The sequence below is a fragment of the Pseudorasbora parva genome, chromosome 4, assembly GCF_024679245.1.
Source record: "Pseudorasbora parva isolate DD20220531a chromosome 4, ASM2467924v1, whole genome shotgun sequence".
NCBI classification, from domain to species: Eukaryota; Metazoa; Chordata; class Actinopteri; order Cypriniformes; family Gobionidae; genus Pseudorasbora; species Pseudorasbora parva.
This window is the reverse complement of record NC_090175.1, coordinates 4628440-4650560: the sequence shown is the minus strand read 5'-3', so window position 1 is coordinate 4650560 and position 22121 is coordinate 4628440. Positions and strand designations below refer to the sequence as shown.

The 22121-nt window shown below is 37.5% G+C and overlaps 4 protein-coding genes across 7 annotated transcripts in view; 2 read left to right on the top strand and 2 right to left on the bottom strand.

The window, feature by feature from the left end:
- LOC137072700 (CMRF35-like molecule 5) overlaps positions 1-22121 on the top strand; it is a 140582-nt gene that overhangs the window by 35391 nt on the left and 83070 nt on the right. The gene's annotated exons all lie outside the window — the stretch shown is intronic.
- On the bottom strand, positions 543-5749 carry LOC137072703 (CMRF35-like molecule 8). 2 transcript variants are annotated; one of them, XM_067440631.1, is made up of 7 exons: positions 5529-5749; positions 5330-5437; positions 4874-5194; positions 4695-4775; positions 2115-2231; positions 2008-2036; positions 543-1912 (listed from the first exon to the last, which is right to left on the bottom strand). In XM_067440631.1, exons 2-7 carry the CDS (start codon positions 5367-5369, stop codon positions 1604-1606), a joined length of 897 nt encoding a protein of 298 aa, XP_067296732.1. In that variant the 5' UTR covers positions 5370-5437; positions 5529-5749; the 3' UTR covers positions 543-1603. The 2 variants fall into 2 exon arrangements, with proteins under 2 accessions (XP_067296732.1, XP_067296733.1); XM_067440632.1 differs by having other exon boundaries at positions 5330-5431.
- Positions 8004-11352, top strand: LOC137073839 (uncharacterized). The gene is made up of 3 exons (XM_067442544.1): positions 8004-8189; positions 8288-8472; positions 10374-11352. The coding sequence occupies exons 1-3, from the start codon at positions 8007-8009 to the stop codon at positions 11140-11142; spliced, it is 1137 nt and encodes a 378-aa protein (XP_067298645.1). The 5' UTR covers positions 8004-8006; the 3' UTR covers positions 11143-11352.
- Positions 11418-22044, bottom strand: LOC137073838 (uncharacterized). 3 transcript variants are annotated; one of them, XM_067442542.1, is made up of 16 exons: positions 21676-22044; positions 20246-20403; positions 20031-20150; positions 18328-18581; positions 17608-17715; positions 17206-17307; positions 17056-17124; positions 16923-16970; positions 16721-16846; positions 16427-16597; positions 14904-15616; positions 14361-14671; positions 13630-13808; positions 12990-13162; positions 12480-12697; positions 11418-11970 (listed from the first exon to the last, which is right to left on the bottom strand). In XM_067442542.1, the coding sequence occupies exons 2-16, from the start codon at positions 20385-20387 to the stop codon at positions 11726-11728; spliced, it is 2979 nt and encodes a 992-aa protein (XP_067298643.1). In that variant the 5' UTR covers positions 20388-20403; positions 21676-22044; the 3' UTR covers positions 11418-11725. The 3 variants fall into 3 exon arrangements, with proteins under 3 accessions (XP_067298643.1, XP_067298641.1, XP_067298642.1); XM_067442540.1 differs by lacking the exon at positions 21676-22044 and having other exon boundaries at positions 20246-20645; XM_067442541.1 differs by lacking the exon at positions 21676-22044 and having other exon boundaries at positions 11419-11970; positions 12480-12694; positions 20246-20645.

The following is a 22121-nucleotide window of genomic DNA, read 5'->3' as shown; positions in this document are numbered from 1 at the left end:
GCAGCTGCCGGGCCAGGCGGGCCTGAAACGTCAGATAAAGCGCACAGGCTCGTGACTGGAGGAATACATATGCCTACAAATCAAACGCTTTGGTAAAGTCACACAAATTAAACATTGACGTTCATGTTGCACAAAAATAAACTATGAATGTTGTTTTTGTGGTTTTTAACAGTGGGTCATATAGCATATCTTGTCAGTGCGTTTTGTGGTGTTAGGAATTGTTTTTCTGCGCATTTTCCCACTAACTCAAACGTGCGTACACCACCTCCTGAGCTGGCGTAGGATTTGAGCGTGCCGTACGCCAACGTCCATATTGATAAATCTCAAAGCCACCGTGGGTTTGGGTGTACGCAAGGTGTACGCTGGAAATTTGGTGTACGCACTTTTGATAAATGAGGGCCAGTGTCATTATGCCAACATTATCTTCATAACTTCTTATGAAATAAAAAGATTATCCCTCAGAAAAATGTATTTTCCTCTCTTGTCAACATGCTTGGTGCATGAGCGCGACGTGTGCTCTTCAGTGGTGAAGGCGTGCGCTGTTGTCACATAAGGACGCACACTCAAAAGTAATCCGGTCAGGTCATTTACATGGTGGAATGTTTCGTTTGATCGATTCATGAAAAGATTTTTCCACCCATCTCAAAACGATTACAATTTCATTCAGTTTGGGCATTTTTATTACGATTGATCAGGTGTTTATATGGAGCATTTTCCTTCAGATTGGACTTTTAAACTGATTGCAGTGCTCCATGTAAACGCACCGACAGTAAAAAAAAAAATTGCGCTACATGGCACTTTAAAAACCGGATAGTTTATTTATAGTTCGATTACGGATATTTCACGTCATCTTCGAATGCATATCAAAAAAGTGACAGCCTGTCCGTCACTGGCTGGAGGAACAGTCGCGTGCAGTCCTACATCACCGGACTAATTTGCCTAATCTTCTCGGAACTTTATCGCGGTCGAAACGCAGACAGCTGCAGGTCTGGGGGGAGAAAAGTTCCTGTAAAAAAGTTCCTGGTACAAATTGTTCCGGGTAATTTTGGTGGAAACGGGGCTTATATATTTTTTAACCCAGCCCTAGTAACAATGCATCTTACAAGGTAACACATGTAACCTTGCTCTCACTTGAAATATTTCCCCACATTAAATCCTTGAGTTTGAGGGTACTGGACCTGGAAAGTCCTTGAAAGGTCCTTGAATTTTGCGTTAACCAAGTTACCCTGTTTACAGTCTTTTTTTCATTTATGGTTGATCACTGAATAAATCGGACCTAGAGCTGCAGGATTAATCACTAAAAGATCGCAATCTCGATTCAAACTCCCACACGATGTGCCTTTTAATGCCTGTTTCACATCGCAAGTATTTAAAAATAAGTGTTTGTCATTGAATAATTTCAAAGATTTACACACAAATGCTGATTCATCCAATAATGAAACAGGTCGTGATGAATGAGACGTTGACTCTTATCTTATAAATAGACTAAAGCAATGCTCATTGTGTCAGAACCTCTAGTTTGCCTGTTATTTTGTTTAGTTGTTTGATGTTTTTTTTGTTTTTTTTCAAATCGCAATCATTTTACACAAAAAAATTGTGATTCTCAATTTATCACGAATCGCGGAGCGTTAAGCGGATCATCGTCTGTTGTGATGTTTTGAGGATGTGTTGCTGTTGTGTTGATCAGTTCTGTCCCGCTGTCCTGTGTTGCTTCAGGCGGCTTAATATTGGCATAATAGTCTGTATCTGTCACCTGATTGGTCAAATAGGTGTGACTGAGGTTTGAATCAGGCTGCTGATTGGTTGCTGTGGCGTAAACGGTATAATCGTTGTTGAGATATGATGGCGTCTGATTGGATGTAGATGTTGCTGCGGTGAAATCTGTGTTTGGAATCTCAAACATGTGGTCAGTCTGTAAAACAACACATGCATCAATAATTTACACTTGTTAATCAATAAACCATAATTTTAAATGTATTTCTGACAGGTAAAGATTTCAACACACACCTCCTCCGTATTGTGCTGCACATTATTAGCTGAATGGAGAGAAAAGACTACGTCAAATCAATTCAAACACTAAAAACAGGACTTTAAAGACACAAACAAACTCTTACCTGTCCCACTTTTCCTCTTCCTCTTTTTCCGGATGAGGATTGTTCCACAACACAGAGCCAGAACCAGCAGAGCCGAACCCAGACCGACAGCAACAGACGCCAGGTCTCTACGCACCGCTAAACACATGATATCAATTTAACTTAAAGGGTTAGTTCACCCAAAACTGAAATTTATATCATTAATGACTCGCGCTAATGTCCTTCCACACCCGTAAGACCTTCATTCAACTTCACACACAGTTTAAGATATTTTATATTTAGTCTGAGAGCGTATGCAAGTGTATGCACACTATACTGTCCATGTCCAGAAAGAGAATAAAAAACATCATCACAGTAGTCCATATGAGACATCTGTGGGTTAATTAGAGTCTCTTGAAGCACAAAAACTACGACTTTATTCAGCACTGTCTTCTCTTCTGGGTTTGTTTTCAATCCTCAAATAAAGATTCGAACGGTTATGAATCAGCGTATTGATTCATGATTCAGATCGCCAATGTCACGTGATTTCAGCAGTTTGACACGCGATATGAATCATGAATCAATACGCTGATTCATAACCGTTCAAATCTTTATTTGAGGATTGAAAACAAACCCAGAAGAGAAGACAATGCTGAATAAAGTCGTAGTTTTTGTGCTTCAAGAGACTCTAATTAACCCACTGATGTCTCATATGGACTACTTTGATGATGTTTTTATTCCTGTAACGAGGTTCTTGGATGGAAGGAAGGAGGCGGGAACCGGCGAACGTTTAACAACTTTTATTAAATAAACAAAAAGAAAGTAAACCGCGGGCAGCCCGTCACGGACGACTGCCCACACACACATAATAAAACGTAAACAAAACTCAACATAAAATCCAGGCCTGGTCCTCTCTCGTCTTCCGCTGCCTTCGCTCCTCCTTTTATGCTCCCGTCCCTTGGCCGCGAGACGAGATCGGTGTGTCACGCAGCTGGTACTCATTACCACTCGTCACCGGCCTGCTCTCGCGGTCCCTCACCCCGCTGCTTGCCACAATTCCCTTTCTGGACATGGACAGTATAGTGTGCATACACTTGCATACGCTCTCAGACTAAATATAAAATATCTTAAACTGAGTCTGAAGAGTCTTACAGGTTTGGATCGGCATTAGGGGGAGGAGATAATGACATTTTGGGTGAATTAACCCTTTAATTCAATATCAGCAACAGAAGCCAGGTCTGTACACAACATTTTGATTATTGTCTATTAAACATATAGACCCTTTTCACATTTCCGGGTTTCTCAGAGCGGAAGCCGTCATAGTTGGGTTAACTTTTATAGCGGTGCATGATAGAACACATTAAATAAATTTGTGTCCCCATTTTCTGAAATGGCAAAAGAAAAACGCAACAACAGTGATTTTACAACGTTCAAAGGAGAAAAAATACAGTGAGATTGATAACGGCAGTGAAGAGAGAGAAATGCTATTCTTTCCATCGCTCCCATAGACCTGTATTAAAAACTCCCTCACAGCAGCGGTAAGTTGTTTATTGCAATTTGATGCAAAAGTAATATAATAAAAACTATTAGTTTTAATTTTATTACATAAAATAAAACAAAAAAATGAAAATACAAAAAAAGTTGCAAGATTTATAATATTGATGACCGTTAAAATGCGTCATCAAGCTCTGTGAAAAGGGTCCATTGTAATATTGTAAATATATTGATGTTATATTGTGTAACTGAAGTGAAACTGCAATGGTAAACCTCAACTCAAGGAAACGCTTCTCTTTACGGTTGATTTCAAATCAAGTTAACCACACGAAAGCTGACGTGTGCATCATTTTAGGTTTATGCAGTAGGTGAAATGTGTTAAACAAATGATTAAAGCAGTTTCCTTTCAAAGAGTGATCATGTGATCAAAGATGGGGCCGTTGCATTATGGGTAGTGTAGTTTGTGTACTTGGCTGAGAGTTTAACTGTAGTTTTTCCTGTTGTTGTTCTCGTTTCAGTTTCTGTTCTAGGAGTCACTGACAGAGGGAAACACCAGTGACGTGTGAATGTAATTTAATAATATATAGTAAATATAATAACAATAGACACTCATAACGTTGTCTTATTAAGATAAATCTAAAACACTTATCTTTGCTCAATATAATGCATAGTAAAAAAACACAAATGATACAGAAGCAAAGCGTTTAATTACATGTTAAGTGTTTTCTAATAAACCATTATAAAGACAATGCTTATTGTGGCTTAATTAGTGATTTTAAAAGACCAAACTCAGTAAACACTGCTCTATATAGCAGATGAGCCCATATGAGGAACGAAAGCAATTTAGTGTTCAGGGTGCAAGGTTGTGAGAGATTGTTTATAGTTTTCCCTCTGCTTATGGCAATATAAGAGTGCGTACAGATTTGGTTTTTTGCAAATCACTAAGCCTGTCTGTGTTTTTGAGTAGACCGGCCACAGGGTCATGGGCGGCCAAGGCTCATTGATGCACGTGAGGAGCGAAGGCTGGCCCGTGTGGTCAGACCAAACCGACAAGCTACTGGAGCTCAAAGTGCTCAAGAAGTTAATGCTGGTTCTGTGGTCTGTGTGTGTGTGTGTGTGTGTAGGTACCTCTGCTGGTGTCAGAGCTGGTGGTTGTGAACGGATGAATGGTGGATGTTGATATCTGGACAGATGTTGTTGTCTCTGGAGCTGAGAAACACCGTTCAAATGAAGCAAATATATTAATAATAAAAAAAAAAAAAAAAAAAACATGAGCAGATTGTTGTTCAGTATTGAATATCAGGCACCTTTAATCACATTCAGCTGGATGTGTCTGTAGTTGTTATATTGATGTCCAGCTTTACAGCCGTACGGTCCAGCATCTTCCATCCTCAGGTGACTGATGGTCACGGTAAATGAACTCTTACGATTATCCTTCAGAAAGAATCTGCCATTCATGGCAAAGGTATCCATTCCATCAGATTCTAGTTTAACGGTACGTTCGCTGTAAGATCCTTTGTAAAAATATTTGTACGAGTATTTCTCTTTTTCTGGATAAGGGCATGTAATGTCCACTCCTCGTCCCTCCGTTCCTGTCACTGTAACGTTGTCAGACAGTGAACTGCTCACTACACAGAGAGAGAGAGAGAGAGAGAGAGAGAGAGAGAGAGAGAGAGAGAGAGAGAGAGAGAGAGAGAGAGAGAGCTAACTTAAGTCATAATATTAGATAATAAACAGGTTAAGTGGAGATCTTGAGCTCTTACCCGTCAGCAGAAACACACAAACTGTCAGCAAGAACTTCATTTCTTCATCAGTTCAGTTCAGAAGATCAGTCTGAAACTCTCAGCAGTTCCTCACACCACTTTCTGAAACTCAAACACCCAATAATACTGCTCTCATCTATCGGCGGAGAGTAAAATAATACGCTTGTTTCTCGTATCACGCGCTGAGAGTCAAACTTACACTGTATTCCGCCCCAATTCTGTGCATCATTGTTTTCCCCTTTTCTTTTTATTAATATTATTTTTAATATTTGGCGTTTGGCAAACAACTTTTTAGTGTGCATTACCGCCACCAACACCCTCCCTTCCCTTTGGCTGCGCCCTACGAAGTGCGCTTGCGTCACCGCGGCGCGACGAGGGATGTCCCTCCCAATGGGACATGCGCTAGGCCGTGAAGGATCCTCGGTCTATCCTTCTTCGCGGCCCGGGGAAATACGGACGTGTATCGCAAGCCATTTTAACATTTAAACCTTTGTCTGACTATCTATAAATATATTTAAAGATAGTAACAATTGTATTTTGACTAGTGATAATTATAATTCGACTAGTCAAAATAACAATTAGAGATATCTGCAATTATAATTGCACTAGTAAGAAATCTGATTCGAGATATCTCTAAATACATTTTGACTAGTCACAACTCTATTAAAGATATCTGTAATGAGGTTAGAGATATCTTCAATAGACGCGTCACACATACGCAAAGATAATTAGAGATATCTCTAATTCAATTTCGACTAGTCACAACTCTATTTTAAGATATCTGAATTGTACCTGCTCCTAGTCAAATCTGCTGTTGCGTGACGTGAAACACGTTTCCTCAGCATCACCCACTCCCCGCCTCCCTAGCTAACAACCATAGACAGTGCTAACAACTTTAGTCTGCTTTTGTTTTAAGAGAGAAAATATATGAAGAATTATTAAACCATGGCGGCAGCTGTTCTCGACAAAATAGCACGAAAGTGTCAACAAATTGAAAGAGCTCAAAGTCAGGGAAATCAAAGTGAGCGCGAACTGCGTGCGATAGATGATTGTTTAAGAAATGCACAGAGAATTTCATATTCGCTACCTCCTGAGACATATGAAGAGTTAAACAGAAATCTGAATGAAATTCGAACAATGCTGTCAACGCATTTGCAGAGTGAGGGAACCACAGCCTTTTCTGTATCTCGAAGTAGCTCAGGTGAGTTTATGGTTTTAAAGCTATGTCCTGTATCTGCAGTAAAAAGCTTTATTTCGAGATGCATCTCGGAATAAAGCTCGTTTTTTTGTTTTTTGTCTTGTTTATGTGTTTGTTTATTGTCTGCGCTTTGAACATGACTCATGACGGTAAGTTAGCCATGGTACAACCATAGACCGTAAAAAAATATGGACGACTCGACATCATCCGTTTCCGCTTGCCATATTTGAAGCTTTCAGGCAGGGGTGCACGGCGCTGACATCTTGGGACCGAGTCTGCGCAGTAGCGATTTCGGGACCGGAGTTGCGCAGTAGAGCGCAAGAAGTAGAGCAGGAAGTACAGTCACGATATCGAAAGCCCGCCCACACTCTCGCAGATGCAGAACAATTAATTATGTTGGTGTGAAATAAACAGTTATGGAAATGTAGAAATTAAAGCTAAAGCTCTAATCTGCTCCCAAAAATTTCGAAAAAAGTCCGTTAGTGCCTCAGTGACAACTTCACTCAGAGAAGCCGTCAGTCTCAGCTGTCAATCATGACGTCACACCCCCCGTTTTTATAGCATCAAATAACTAACTCAAAGTAAACTTATTTTTAAAACGAACACCTGAAATGAAATCATCGTGATGATAACTGCCTTCAGTGACATAAACTAACTTTGGGGAAACATTTTTAAAGTGTAATTTTATTATTTAGTTTGCCTCGCGTCCATTAGAAAACACAGAGGAGCGGCTATACTGGGACCGGTCACCGGGGGGCGATCGAGGCGCGAAAGCTTCAGTAAATGAGAGGGAGACTGCAGGCTTGGGTACAACTGTAACTTTCCCCGCATTAAAAGTTGTCTTTAAAGTGTACATGCTATAATATTCAAAAATGAATACAGTTATAATACACATTCAAATCTATATACCTTTTGTACACAATACCTATAACGTTAATTAAAAAAATGACAACAATAAACTGTATGCCTACATAATTTAAACATTTTAGAAGAAAATAAGGATTAAATAAATTATTTGAATGGAATGTTACTGAAAACGCTAATGTTACTGATAAGGTTCCACACAGGCCAGGCAGTCCAAAAAAATGTATTTGTAGCCTGTGACATTCAGATCATCACACATCAGTGTACCTTATTTATGTTTAAAAAATAACAGAAACAGACACTCCCAACAGGTCAGTTTAATTTTCATTTGTCTGGTCAAGTTCCATGAGTCATAAAGAAATTGTATTTCTTAAAAATTTGTACTAAAGAAAACAGCATTGAAAAGGTAATTTAAATCTGCCATCACCCTGTTTTTAGACCATTACTGTTCCATTCTTTTATTTCTTTCCATTTTTATTTGTCACCATTTTTCTAATATTATACTGCTTGCCATTAGGAGCTGCATCTCAGTAAAACAAATATATGTTTCTTTCAATTGCAGGTAGCCGAGGTAGACCAGCCATTCAAATAACACGTGACCAAATTGAATTTTTAATGAAGCAAGGTCACACAGTCAAGCGAATGGCAAAAATGTTAGGGTGCTCATCCTCATTTTTGTACAAGAGGTCCAAGCTGCTTGGTGTATCAATCAGGAGTAGAATGTCACGAGTGGATGATGAAGAACTTGAAAATGTAGTGAGACGACTCCAATGCCAGTATCCAAATACTGGAAGTGAGGTAAGCCTCGTTTGATTTCAATTTAAGGTCTGTTTTATCAGTTCATAAACAAATTATAATTATTTATTTATTTTTTCAATTTAATGCAACCATTTTAGATGATGCGAGCCTTACTGGTTGCAGAAGGATTGAGGGTTTCCCGGCATAGGGTTCGTGAGATGTTGGTCCGTATCAATCCAGCGGCTGCTGCAAGGAGATGGAGTAGCACAGTGGCTAGAAGAGTTTATCATGTGCCCTGTCCTAATAGTCTTTGGCACATTGATGGCAACATGCGCCTCATAAGGTTAGTTTATTGTAGGTTTTGTCCTGCTAATGCAGCATGAAAATGGTGTGACAGTGCATTTCTGCAATACTAAATTATAGCCTAGTGTAGACTTGCATTATCCAATTCTGATTTATAGAATCTACAGCCAAAAATGTTTAGACACATGCAATTACCACAAACTAAGCAGCAATTGTAAATCAGAATACTACGATAACATTATAACAGTTCATCATATCGTCCTGGCCTAAAACGACTAAATGTTATCATTAAGACATTTTAGATCCAAAAACGTTTGTAAAATAGAAGTGGGAAGTTCGGATCATTTTACTGACTCTGCTCTTTGACTCTCGTTCAACAAAATGAACAAATCTTTTTTCCAAGTCATTACGTTCATTTAAGCAGAATATAATTAAAATATTACATGTTACATTTTTCAACACATTTAGTACTTATGGAATAAATAAATAAAAACTATAAGCTAGGGCTGGGCGATATGGCCCCAAAAAAATTATCACAGTATAATTTTCCATAATGAGTCGATATCGATAAATATCACGATGAATGTAAAATCTTAATTTCTTTAAAGTTTAAAGGCATATGAGTAAAAGATGTAGAAAACAGTCAGTTAACTGTGGTTCTCTTCACTCTCTCATTTTTCTCGCTCCACTTCACTCCGCTCCTCCAAGCCTGTCAGTCACCGTGACTATAAACAGCACGTGCAGCACCCAGAAGCCCGATCTGCAATACGCATGCACAGAAATAAGCATAGCGCGTGAGCATTGTATCGAGAATTTATCAAACTCTTGTTATCATTTTATCGTTTATATCGTGATAATTATTGTTATCGTTTTATCACCCAGCCCTAACTATAAGCTAATGCAGTCATGACCAAACTTTGAGAATAAAAATGATTAATATATTGCTTAGCTTGCCTCACCTCCCGATCCAAATCATTCTTTCTTTAGTCACTTCACATTTAATCACGTCTGATCCCTAGAAAGATTAGTACACCTCTTGTGACTTCTGGTTCGAGCCGTTAATTTTGTCATCATGTCTGATCTGGGCCCCTCATATGTAATACATGCATCTGGAAACAGAAGAGATTAGTTCATCTCTCAAGTCTTCTCGTTCAAGTCATTCTTCGGGTCTGACTCTGAGTCTCGTTCTTTTGTCACATGAACGCATTGGTTCAGTCTCTCACAAGTCACAACCTATACATCATTACAGTCGTATTATTGACTGCATGTTTTAATATATTTATTATTATAAAATCATCATACGGGCCCTATCCATTCTGACCAACCCAGTGTGTCCAGGATTCATAGGAAAATCAATTATTGTAGGCCTACTAGCAAAATAAATAAATAAATAAACTGAACTAAAAAAACAAAACACAAAAAAATAATAACTACGCACTTGTTTGTGAGGAAGGTTGTGAATTAACTATTTCTGTGTCCAACATGGCTGTCACGTCACGTGACAAAAGAACGAGACTCGAACCGAAGACCCAAGAGAACAAATCATTTCTGTTTCCGGTACAGACTGCATAGCCTTGTCTATGGGGCTGGGACTTGATGAACTAATTAATTCTGTTCCCTGTACAGAACATATGGGATGTTGTGCATGCACGGTCAACACAAAATGAACAAATCTACACTGTTGCCCTACACTTCCTCATTTCTTGATCATTAGACCCTGCTTTTTTCATCATTTATTTATGTTAAAATAAAAGATTTGTTGAAACAGTTCTTGATAATTTGTGTAAAGGTTGATTTGTTCACAATTAAATTTAAAGTGTCTTTTGTGACATCCTATATAACAGAAACCTGAGAACTGTGAAAAAGTGGGACCTCTTTGTTCTTCAAACTGTTGTATCTATAATATTTAACTTACATTTGTATTTGTATTTTTACTTTTAGATGGGGCTTTGTGATTCATGGTGCAATCGATGGACATTCACGACTAATCACATACCTAAATTGCAACACTGACAACTGTGCCAGTACTGTGCTGTCTCAGTTTATTCAAGCAACATGCCTTTACGGTCTGCCCTCTAGGGTAAGGTCAGATCATGGTGGTGAGAACTTACAAGTGGCCTTGTTTATGAACCTTGTACAAGGACTTCAGCGCCGGAGTCACATTACTGGGGAATCAGTCCACAACCAAAGGATAGAACGTTTGTGGAGGGATGTATTTTTACATGTGCTACAGTCCTTCTACCAAATGTTCTACAGTCTTGAAGATTCTGAACTGCTTGATCCTAGCAATGACCTTCATAAAATTTCGCTCAGCATAGTTTTTCTTCCACAGATCCAAGATAGACTACAGCACTTTAAAGAGGCATGGAATCACCATGCTTTGCGAACAGAAAACAATAAAACACCAACACAGATATGGACAGAAGGAATGCTGTCAAGGATAGGAACTGACAGCACAGCCATCAACAATGTGTTTGGAGACGATCTGTACAGGCCAGAACATTTTAATGAACTCCTGGCTCAACATGGCATTGAGTCTTTGCCCACAGCTGAAAATGAAGAAATCCCAGCTGTAACTGTTGTACAGCCTCAAATTAACCTTACTCCTCAGCAAATGGAAACGGTTTCCCATGCTATTAACCATATTACAGATTTAAAGATTAAGTTTCAGGTATGTTGTGCCGAAATTGCTAATGTTATGGTAAACTAGTCTAGCAGATTAGTTTTTTTTTTAAAGAATATCATTCTTTTGTAATATATTATGTAAAAGTTTTAACTACAAGAATGCTTTGTTAAAAGAATAAATAGATGCTTAGATGATGATATTGAAAAATGATTTTCTATTAAAGGTGGTGTACAAGTGAGAGATCCTAAACAAACAGTTAAAAATTAGCAATGTAACAATTGTTTTTTTCCCACAATAAACACGGACATGCATAATGCAATGCATTTTATTTTGGAACGGATGCACATCTCAACATATTTGACTTCAAGGTGCTTCTTAAATGGAACTTTAAATTAATAAAAGCTTCACTCAGTTGTAAATGTACCTAAAATTACTTTGAGTCAAAAGGTAATATTAAAGCTTAAAGCATGAGACTTCTGTAAGTCATAAATCATTGACAACATTTAATTTTCATTGCTGAACTAATCCTTTAAAAGAGGGTGGGTGAGTAAACAGTGACGATTGTCATATTTGGGCTAACTCCTTTTAACAACAATACCAAGATACAAACTCACCACAATGCAACAAAACCCTATCCATTATGGATGCAGTTCTAAATTTAACCATTTCAGGCAACACCAAAATATGGACTCTGCACGATTCCCTCTGTCATGTAGGTCTTGAACATTTCATATTCTGTGTGTATCGGCAGCCGTAGTATGATCAGGCAAGTATTGGCCTCTGGAAAGATTTTCCCGTCTTGATGGAGGAACTCTATTTCTGGGCGGTGGGGGAAACCCAGAGGTGGCACTGTGGAGGCTCCAGTGGCAAACTCCATTATCATCTCAAGAGTGACTCCATTAGTCTCTCCCTCTGCAAAATATATGTACAGAAAATCACAAACCTCAAAAGACTAACCTATTATCAAATGTGTGGCACATGCAGTTCTTTGACAGCAATATTTTGATCTAAACAGAGTTAGCCAGCTGTCTAATTAAGAATACATCTAGCTGCATGGTTTCTATATTTTGTCCGATTACAAAAAAATACAATCCTAAGTATTTGTTCTGCATAATTGTTAGATTCACTACAAATAAGATAATTCTTCATTTCAAACACTTGTTTTCTTAAAATCCAAGTTACTTTTTTTTATGAATAAGTCATTGGTCATAGACGTATTCTTTGGCATTCTAGCTATTAATTTAACTGCATGTGTCCTGCTCATAATGAAACAGTCTGAATATAAATATTTACTGTGATTGTAGTGATTCAGGACAAGGCACAAACAATTTGGACAATGGATTTACGTATTTACTCATTATACTATAGAAATTAAAAAAAGACATGGCATACATTTACCATTACATAAAAACATTTTGTACCTTCAACATCGATCAACCAGTCCCTCCAGTAGCATATGGTCTGGTTTTCCTTTGCCCTTCTGTTGCTGCCTTGTGGGGAAAAGTTCACATAAAAAAGATTGCAGAGGTCCTTTGCTTGAAGGGGCTTCTGCTCATTGACGAACATGTCATAAAAAAGTGCAGGATATTTCTGCATCTCTTTCAGCAAACCGAGAGTTTGCAAGCCTTCTGAAAACCTGCTTAACAAACATAGCAGTCAAAGGAAGTTTTAGGCTGACGATTATGTTCTCAGATTCAGAAAGGAAAGGCTTAAAAATGTACTTCACCCAAACATTTTTTAATTCTGTCATTAATTACTCAGGTCAACAAAAGGTGTTCTATCATGACAACTCACAGGAGATGTTAGCATGGTAGTATCTTTATTTGTGTTCCCGAAGTTAACTAAAGTCCTTGGGTGTGGAAACCCATGAGGGTGAATAATTAACTACAGAATTTTAATATTTGGGCAGACTAACCCTTTAAATCACTTACTGGTCCAAGGCAGCTCGCAGTCTTCCATTCACAAAGAACTCTGCAGCTGACTGGACAAGAGAGTTCCTTTCTGTCAGGTGTGATATATATCTCAAGGCACCAATGATACTTAAGCTGTCTGCTGCTTCTATAATGGAACAATTTGCCTCCTGAACAGTTGTTGCTTCCTGTATCTAAAACAGTTGTGAGAAAAGCAGTTTTACAATTGTGAGAAAAACCATCTGTATCGGAAGTGTTGAGCAAAGAGAACCGTTCGGCCTGATGGTGGAAAAGCAGCTCTAGATGCCATGTTCTGTTTGACACTGATGCCTGCTAATGTACCTAACTGATTTTGTATGTACTTTGAAAGCTGTAACTCACAATTAAGGTAAGGGGCATTACATTTCTGACACACACTTGTGGTGTTTGGTCAATCACAATGCACTGGGTCAGCTGACCAATTAGAGCAGATGGAAGGAGGGGCTTTGAAGAAAACGTCACATTTGAGTGGCTGGGCATGAGTAGCTACAATAATGCACTGCATATGAAAAATAATGTTTTCTTTAACATTGAAGCATGTCAACACATTTTGCCAAATACACAAAATAAGCATTATATAACACATTTAAACAATTATTTAAATTCTCAAACATCTCTGTACCTTGATTAGTTGCTCCCTCAATGTATGATCTTCAACCTCATCCATTGAGGCAGGGGATGTTGGCATACCACAGATCTGCTGAAAAAGCCTTTCGGAGAAGAAATGTGGGCCAACTCCTCCATGGACGACACAGACAGCAATCATCTTCCCCACTGATGCATACAACCTATTCTCCAAAGCTAAAGTAAAACAGATGAAATATTGATGCTAGAAATTCCTACAGAACCATAATGAATACTTTTTAAAGTTAATATTTTACCCCTCAGTCATCCCAGATTAATTTTTGTTATTAGAATGCAGGAGTTCTGATCATAATTTGCAAATTATGCATAATTTTAAATGCAGGTAAAAAAAAGTTGTCATCCTTAAATTCTACAGTCTATCATTTTCTAATGTAACTGAGGAAAACTGAGACATTTTTTAAACAGATTCATCTTTTTGACTCTTTGTATGTCTCATCTTTGTCCAAATTCTTTTTGAACAACTGCAAATTATATAATCAAAATTGTTTACTATAAAGTTATGACTGTGAGATAGAAACTTTATAAGTCAACTCTACCAAGTTAGATATTATTTCTGAAACAATCAATGTTTTAATAGTACAATGTGAAACTTGGGTAATTAGGTTTTTCAGTTCATGAACACTTAAAAAAAAAAAACACAAGAGATCAAAAAGACTGTTCGACTGTTAAGGTGAAATCAGAAAAGGTTTCTGTTTTAACAGTACTGACCTTGTGTGTCTAGAGCTAAATTCCGGTCTTTCTCATGGCCCTGAAAGACATTTGATTGATGGATGGCCCGCATCAACAACCGCAAGTATTCTCTAGTAGGGCCGCCTTCATCTATTGCCCCTTCCCCATTTTCCTCAGCATCAACAAACACTACATCTAATTTTGCTTGTGGGTTGAATCGTCGCCTCTTGACAGCTTGCAGGCTACACTGTAGTATGTTTTCTCTGAAAACATTTATTTGGTTTGCTGTTGGGCAGATGTTTCCATCAATTTGGCTTTGCAGTTTTTTTAGAATGGTCTGTAGGTCAACCCTACAAGAGACAAAGATTTGGATTGTTTTTAGTCAAATGCAGAACATTATGGTATATTTTAGAATTTAGCTAGTTGCATAAAGCCCCGCATTCTAGTCACAAAGCAACCTCATCCCATTAATTTTAAATTAAGAGTTGGTGGCTTTGTGTGTGTGTGTTTATGTTAATTTGCGAATGCATACAAATATTTTATTTTTTAACTGTTAGTAAATAAGCATATATAGGAACATACTCATTTAGGGCCACGGCCACGGACCTCCCTTGATCCATTAGGGATAGATCTACAATGTCTGATGGCTGGGGAGATGGAGAACTAAGTGGTGTCTCTTCATCAAAATCAATGACAATTGGCTCTGTAGGTTGGTCTTCAAAATTAAAAGAGGTCAGAGCAACTGGAGAATGGGCAGAGGTCAGAGCAACTGGAGACTGGGCAGAGGTCAGAGCAACTGGAGACTGGGCAGAGGTCAGAGCAACTGGAGACTGGGCAGAGGTCGAAGCAACTGGAGAATGGGCAGAGGTCAGAGCAACTGGAGACTGGGCAGAGGTCAGAGCAACTGAAGAATGGGCAGAGGTCAGACCAAATGGACACTGGGCAGAGGTCGAAGCAACTGGAGTATGGGCAGAGGTCAGAGCAACTGGAGAATGGGCAGATGTCAGACCAACTGGAGAATGGGCAGAGGTCAGACCAAATGGAGAATGGGCAGAGGTCAGACCAACTGAAGAATGGGCAGAGGTCAGATCAACTGGAGACTGGGCAGAGGTCAGACCAACTGGAGAATGGGCAGAGGTCAAGGCAACTGGAGAATGGACAGAGGTCAAAGCAACTGGAGAATGGGCAGAGGTCAAGGCAACTGGAGAATGGACTGGGGATAGAGCCAATGAAGACTGAACAAAGGGTGAATCCACTGGAGGCTGGGCAACATTTACAGGGTCACAGTGTTTTTCCTGAAATGAAAAGAACAAATAACTAAAGTGACAAAACTGTGATTTAATAAGTAGTGTTGAGTTAAAATTGTTGATTTCTAAAGTTTAATCAATTCTCATTTAGACAGTCTGATTCTTAAATCCCAAGAATCAGTCTTTTACTCTATGCTGATTATGCTCTATTCTGAGTTAAAGCCCCACTGAAGTGCTTTGGAACGTGCTGCATTATTCACATATATAGTGTGCTATGTGCCTTTCACCATTTAGAAATTAGTAAATGTGTGTTAACAACGGATAATACAAATTTCAATTGATAACATTTTTTATTTAATATTATCCATGTTATATTTCATCTTAACGGTGTACACTTTTAAAAAGATCCATTACATAATCAACTTTTAAATGCATCATTATGCATTGATTCTAGAATAGTCTTCGCAAGCAAGACCCATAATTTGCAGATCAACATACTACTGATTTTCTGTCAATTTAGTAGCAAATTTAATTTAATGTGGAGGATATTAACTGTGAAAAGATGATTGACAGACCAGTTTATGTCCATTAAAGACCCCAAAGCTTGCCTACTCTTCTCTCACACACTCAAAAGTATGTACTTTTTCTTCAGAAAAAGAGTACATACTTTTAGGGCATGATATAAGTAGGCAAACTGGGACGCAGGATTCTTAACAAGCCTTAAGATAAAACTTAACAGGCCATATCAGGTCAAAAATTATGATAATTTTTCAATAAAAGGTAATGCATATGGGCCAAATCAAAATCATTATGAAAAAAAAAAAAACTTGCTCAAGTGATACTGTGGTAGTAACTTACCAGATTATCGAAAGGCGAAGTCCAAAGGATATACAGTGTAGATAATGGTTTTATTCCATGATCTGAAATTGATCCAGTGGACGTGCTCTCGATAGAATTTGACGAAGTAGCTTCTTGGATTTTAAAAACTTCGCTGGCCATTTCATCTTGTCCAATAAAATCAAACAAGACCTAAAAACAAAAAGCCCATGATGACAAATATTAATAAAATAAAGAAATCCAGAAATTAGGAAAAATAAGTAAAAAAATATCTATGAAAAAAAACTTAATCCTTCTTCACAATAAACTTCTTACTTGAATTGGATCAGACATAATGAACTTCCTCTTATTCACATCTCCGTTTGGATATTTGGCTTTAAGAAATTCTCCATCTAGAGGTTCAACACGGGCTGCCATTCGCTGGCGTCTTTCCTCAATGGCCTAAAAAACAAAAAAACAAAAAAATATATATATAAAAAGAAAATTAAACAATAAAATATACAGTGGCAGCACAAACCTTTTTGCGCCTTTCTTCCAGAACCTCATAGCAATGCCTCCTTCTGTCCTGCAATTCCATATATGTAATACACATTTTTGTTTTAAACAAAATTGAACCTTGGCAAACAATCTGCGAAAAGTCAAAAATTTACTTTTTCTATATCTGCCAACAGAGAAGCATTATATTCTTCATCTTGTTGGTAACGTATAGCTCGCCACTCCTGAAGGAAATAAAGTACAACTATGAGTCACAAATCAGCATATTTACAACCATTGACAACATCAAACATAACTTCACTCACATGCAGATTTATGGATTCTGTGGTCTCAGCATTGAAGGTTTCATCAAGTGCTGTAGTGTTGGATGGTTGGTTCTGGGGAATGGCTGCGGATGGTGTCATTACCTAAGAGAAAACCCACAAAAAAAAAAAAGATTTTGTTAAGAGTCACTGCACAGTAAAGAAGTTACTTGAACTATCACCAACATTAAATGTGCACTGTGCAAAAACATATTATTTATATTTAAATGAAACGCCAATTCAGCTGAATATGTCTTAAAGAAATGGCTCATTTATTTGTACATCTAGGATCAGATTTACTAAACAGGACAAATTAGCATAAAAACACAATCTCATAAATGCATTGATGGATAATACAATTCTGTGGGTGATTTACATACAATTACATGAAATAACTTCACTTACACACAAATTTACAGATTCTGTGGTCTCAGCATTGAAGGTTTCATCCAGTGCTGTAGTGTTGGATGGTTGTTGTGAGTTCTGGGGAATGGCTGCGGATTGTGTCATTACCTAAGAGAAGACAAAAAAACAAAGACAAAAAAATTGTTAAGAGTCACTGCACAGTAAAGAAGTGACTTGAACTGTCACTTAACATTAACTCCCGGTTTCACAGACAAGGCTTAAAGCTAGTCAGACTAAAATGCATGTTTGAACTGTCTCAGCTGAAAATATCTTGCTCTGACAAATGTTAAAATATGTCAGCTCCATTGTTCTGTCACAATATGCACACAAGTAACATTTTCTTGCCCATCATTTAAACTAAGGCCTAGTACTGGCTTCAGCTAAGCCCTGTCTGTGAAACCGGGCCTTAATGTGCACTGTGCAGAAACATATAATTTATATCAAAGTTCAATTAAAGACCAATTCAACTGAACTTGTCTTAAAGAAATGGCTTGTTCATTTGAACATTTAGGGCCAGATTTACTAAACAGGATATATTAGCATGAGAACACAATGCACTGAAGGAAGTGTAAAGTTCTGAGAATTACTAGTACATTGACAAACATTAGTAACTCACATCATAAAGTTTGGTTATGGCAAAGGAGGGTTGTGCTGGAGCAAAAGTAAATCTGTCAGTAAATCTGGCCCTTAGACTTTGTTTAACATGTACTGAAGACATACCTGTGAAACTTCTGCTCTTGGGACTACATAGAGCCTGCTCTTTCCAATTGCTTTTTTTAGGTCTTTCACACTATTTGCATGCACTCTTTCTATCTTCCGTCCTTTTCCTGCTCTTGCCAAATGAAAACCTATTAAGTTTAAATTCACAGTTGGGTAGCATTGGCAGACAAAATTGTTTAATTCAGACAGAGTCCAATTTAATTGAATTTTTGATCGTTGGATTCCTCTCCCTGTTGTTTCATGCACTGGTCTACCTACAAAATTGAAAGAACACATAAGCAACATAAACAACAGCTCATCAACTGATCATATACTGTATGTAATAGATCAGGTTTGATATACAGATCACTACCAGGTTTGGTATTTTTCCCGCTGTATTTAAAATATGTTTATGCCCACCAAGAAAATATAATAAGAATGTGTAATAAGAAAATCATTGCAGTGTAGACAGCTCCATTGATTTTAAGTTTTTGAAAGTGTACTACTTTGCATACCATAAATTGACCTAAAGTAATAAACAGCTTCAGTGATTATTATGCCTATTTGCTCACTTTTTTAATGCTGTATTAAGGTTTTTCATGCTACTTACTACAAAAAAAAAAAGTTTTTGGTTTAATAAACTCATTAAAATGTGTAGCTGAATCCAAGTGACTATGATAACTATAGCAATTGATGAAACATTACAATCTGATACTGTGTGTCAAATGATCTGTGCATTAAGTCTTAGAGTGTAAAAGCTAAATTATAGATATGTATATATACAGTGGTGCGGGGCGGGCCAAATAACTTCATAAAAGCGGCCCCGTGGGTTGGTGCAGCACTAACAGTTCCCCTGAACACTGTAGGAGGAGTTCACATGCAGGTGTTTCTTCTGGCGGCGCGTGTGAAATGTCTTCATCCCAGGTACAGTCAGTGGCAGATGCTTTAGCATGTCATATGAATATAATTTCATGGGTTTTATTTTTTTTCAAACGCCAAATAATCACGATGCTCACGTTTACATGCCAGCGTCATTATAGTAGTCTATTGGTTAGCGTTTTCCAGAATCTATATGATACTTCAGTTCAGTGTTTGAGTGGTCGGTAATCACCGTATCAAGCAGGACAGCATCGGTCGGGCGCGCCTCCTTCAGCTCACGCCGACGAGCAAACGCTGGTCACATGCTGATCCTCGTCCTGCCTTTAATCACATCACTTCTTCGTTTCCTCTTATTGCTTTCCTCCAACAAAACCTTTTCTTTCTTATTTGTCTCTGCTGTTTCGGACATGACTATATTATCCGACGAACAAAGTTGGGCTCGCACGTCCGAATGTAAGGAGGTGTGTGTGTTGGTGGAAGTGACGTATATGCCGTAAAGCAGTCGAATTTTGTAGTTCTTTTTGTTCTCGGGTTACTACCCGAAACCCGAAGTTTAAAAGTACGATTAAAAACGATACAGACCCCGTCAGGCTATGGCAGACATGTCATTCAACCTATTGTAAGTCGAATTATCATCACAAGAGTCTTAAAAAATATATTATGAAGGTTGAAAAGCTACCTAGTGCTGCTTTAAATACTTGTTTTTATGATCTGTCCTGACAATCATTTCTTTTTATGAATAAACAGGCTAAGCTAATGTTTTGAGCAACCTCCATTACAAAATGTTTTTGAAATGTTTTTTTGGAATTACAATTCAAAAAACACTGTGTTACATCAATAGTTACCCAATCCCATGGTCGCAAATCGTTCAAGCTCTGTTGTGGATGGTAAATTCTCAATATCTGGGCCAGAGAGGAGGAAAAGGTGTGTTTGCCAGACAGAATTTTCTTGCCTTCCCGGTGGTCCTGGCATACACAAAAATACACAGTTAAATAATATCTTAAACATTGGTAAATCACTGTTAATTATGCAAATTGTTACATAGCACAGCCCAACTTACTGTGAAGTCGTTGGACCTGACGCCGGAAAAGGCGTCTAGTTGAAGTAAGGAGGTTGTTATTAGTGTTAGCTGAAAGCTGTTGTCTGGCTCTTGAGATGCTGTTAAAAACTCTGTCAAAGATCATCTCTTGATCTGAAGACATGGTGGCTGAGAGAAAACTAAGAAAAAATTGCATTTGGTAGAAAATGTTTAAAAAAACGTTTTAACAGGGAAAAAAAACATAATAAATTGCAAGACAGAAAACAATGTGATAAACCAAATTAACATTAAAATTAAATATTACATACATTTGTGTGGATGAGCATGTACAGAATTGTCTAAAGCTGAAGCTGTGTTAAAAATTATTTAAATAATTGTTTTACTAAATATATACTGGTTTAAAGTGGATTAAATGACTGCAGGTTAGTCTCCTTGAAGTGCGATGTCAAATACAGATTAAACAATCACGGATTCCTCTTGTTCTTAAATCATATTATATTATTTACCACAAATGACATGTACATGAGCCTTTCAGTACTTTACTCAGTACTGTTTGGTTAAAATCTTGTCCTTTATACACATTGTTCTAAAAAAAAACATTTTGAATTAGAATAAAGAACTATTAGAATTTGTAACTAACTTATACTTATAGAAAAAAAGTTGTTTACATACGGTAACGTTAAACACGTTCTCAAACGCATCCGGACCAGGAACTCAATATTGCCTATATCCAGATTTTGTTTTTCTATTTTCATACTTGCTTCTGTATTGAAGCAGGTCTGCAAAGACCCATCGGGATATGACATTAAAGTAAGCAACAGGAAAACAAAACCTAGATATTTTAGGACGCCGCCGGTGGGGGGTTTGGGGAGGGGTAACGGCACGACTACAGAACAGATAGCATGCATTGCCACGTGGAATTCTTTACTGCCAGACTAAGTTACACCAGCACATACCAAGTTCGCAGCAATGCCACATTTTTATAATGAAAGATAAGACAATATTATACATTACCAGCATCGAACATGACGATGCATGGAGCCAAACAGATAGAACATTTTAACAAAAGCATTGGTCTAATCGCAACATTAAATACTCGTTTACGTTCCAACACGAACTTTGAAGACATTTCCACTCACATTTAATGACTATATGGAACAGATCCGACCAAATAATATGAACAAATATGGATAAATATTTAAAATCTAAAAAATAGCATGCACATATCACTGCCTGATATCACTTTGATAATACAATGTATTAACATTACGACAAAATTAAAAACATAAACGTAAATTATGGTGCTAAGATAGTAGTCTAGGCCTATTCCGATACCATCTCTGACAATGACAACGCAAAACAAGCCGTGATTTTATAATAATGCAGTTAGTAGTGTTAATAAAATGATATATGACAACATATGACAGTTAGTTTTACAGTATTTTTATTACCTGAAAACCAGGTCAGGCCGTTTTGAGATTTTTTGGCGCGCACCTCGAAGACAATATGAAAAGAAGGCGGAGCTTAGCAAAGGGGTGGTTTGAATACACAATTGAGATATCTATAAAGGAGTTTTGACTAGTCAGAATGTTAATTCCAGATATCTACATTTATATTCTTCCTAGTCACAAAGCTAATTGCAGATATCTCCAAAGAAAGTTCTGTCTAGTCAAAAATCAGACAGAGATATCTATAATTAAATTGCAGATATCTTTAAATGAGTTTTGACTAGGAAGAATTCCAATTCAAGATATCTTGTATTAAGTTTTGCCTAGACAAAAATCCAATTCAAGATATCTTCAATTATAATTTGACTAGTGATAAATTATTTGCAGATATCTACAAATCTATTTTAGATATCTTTAAATTTGATGAATTAAAGATATCTTAAATGGGA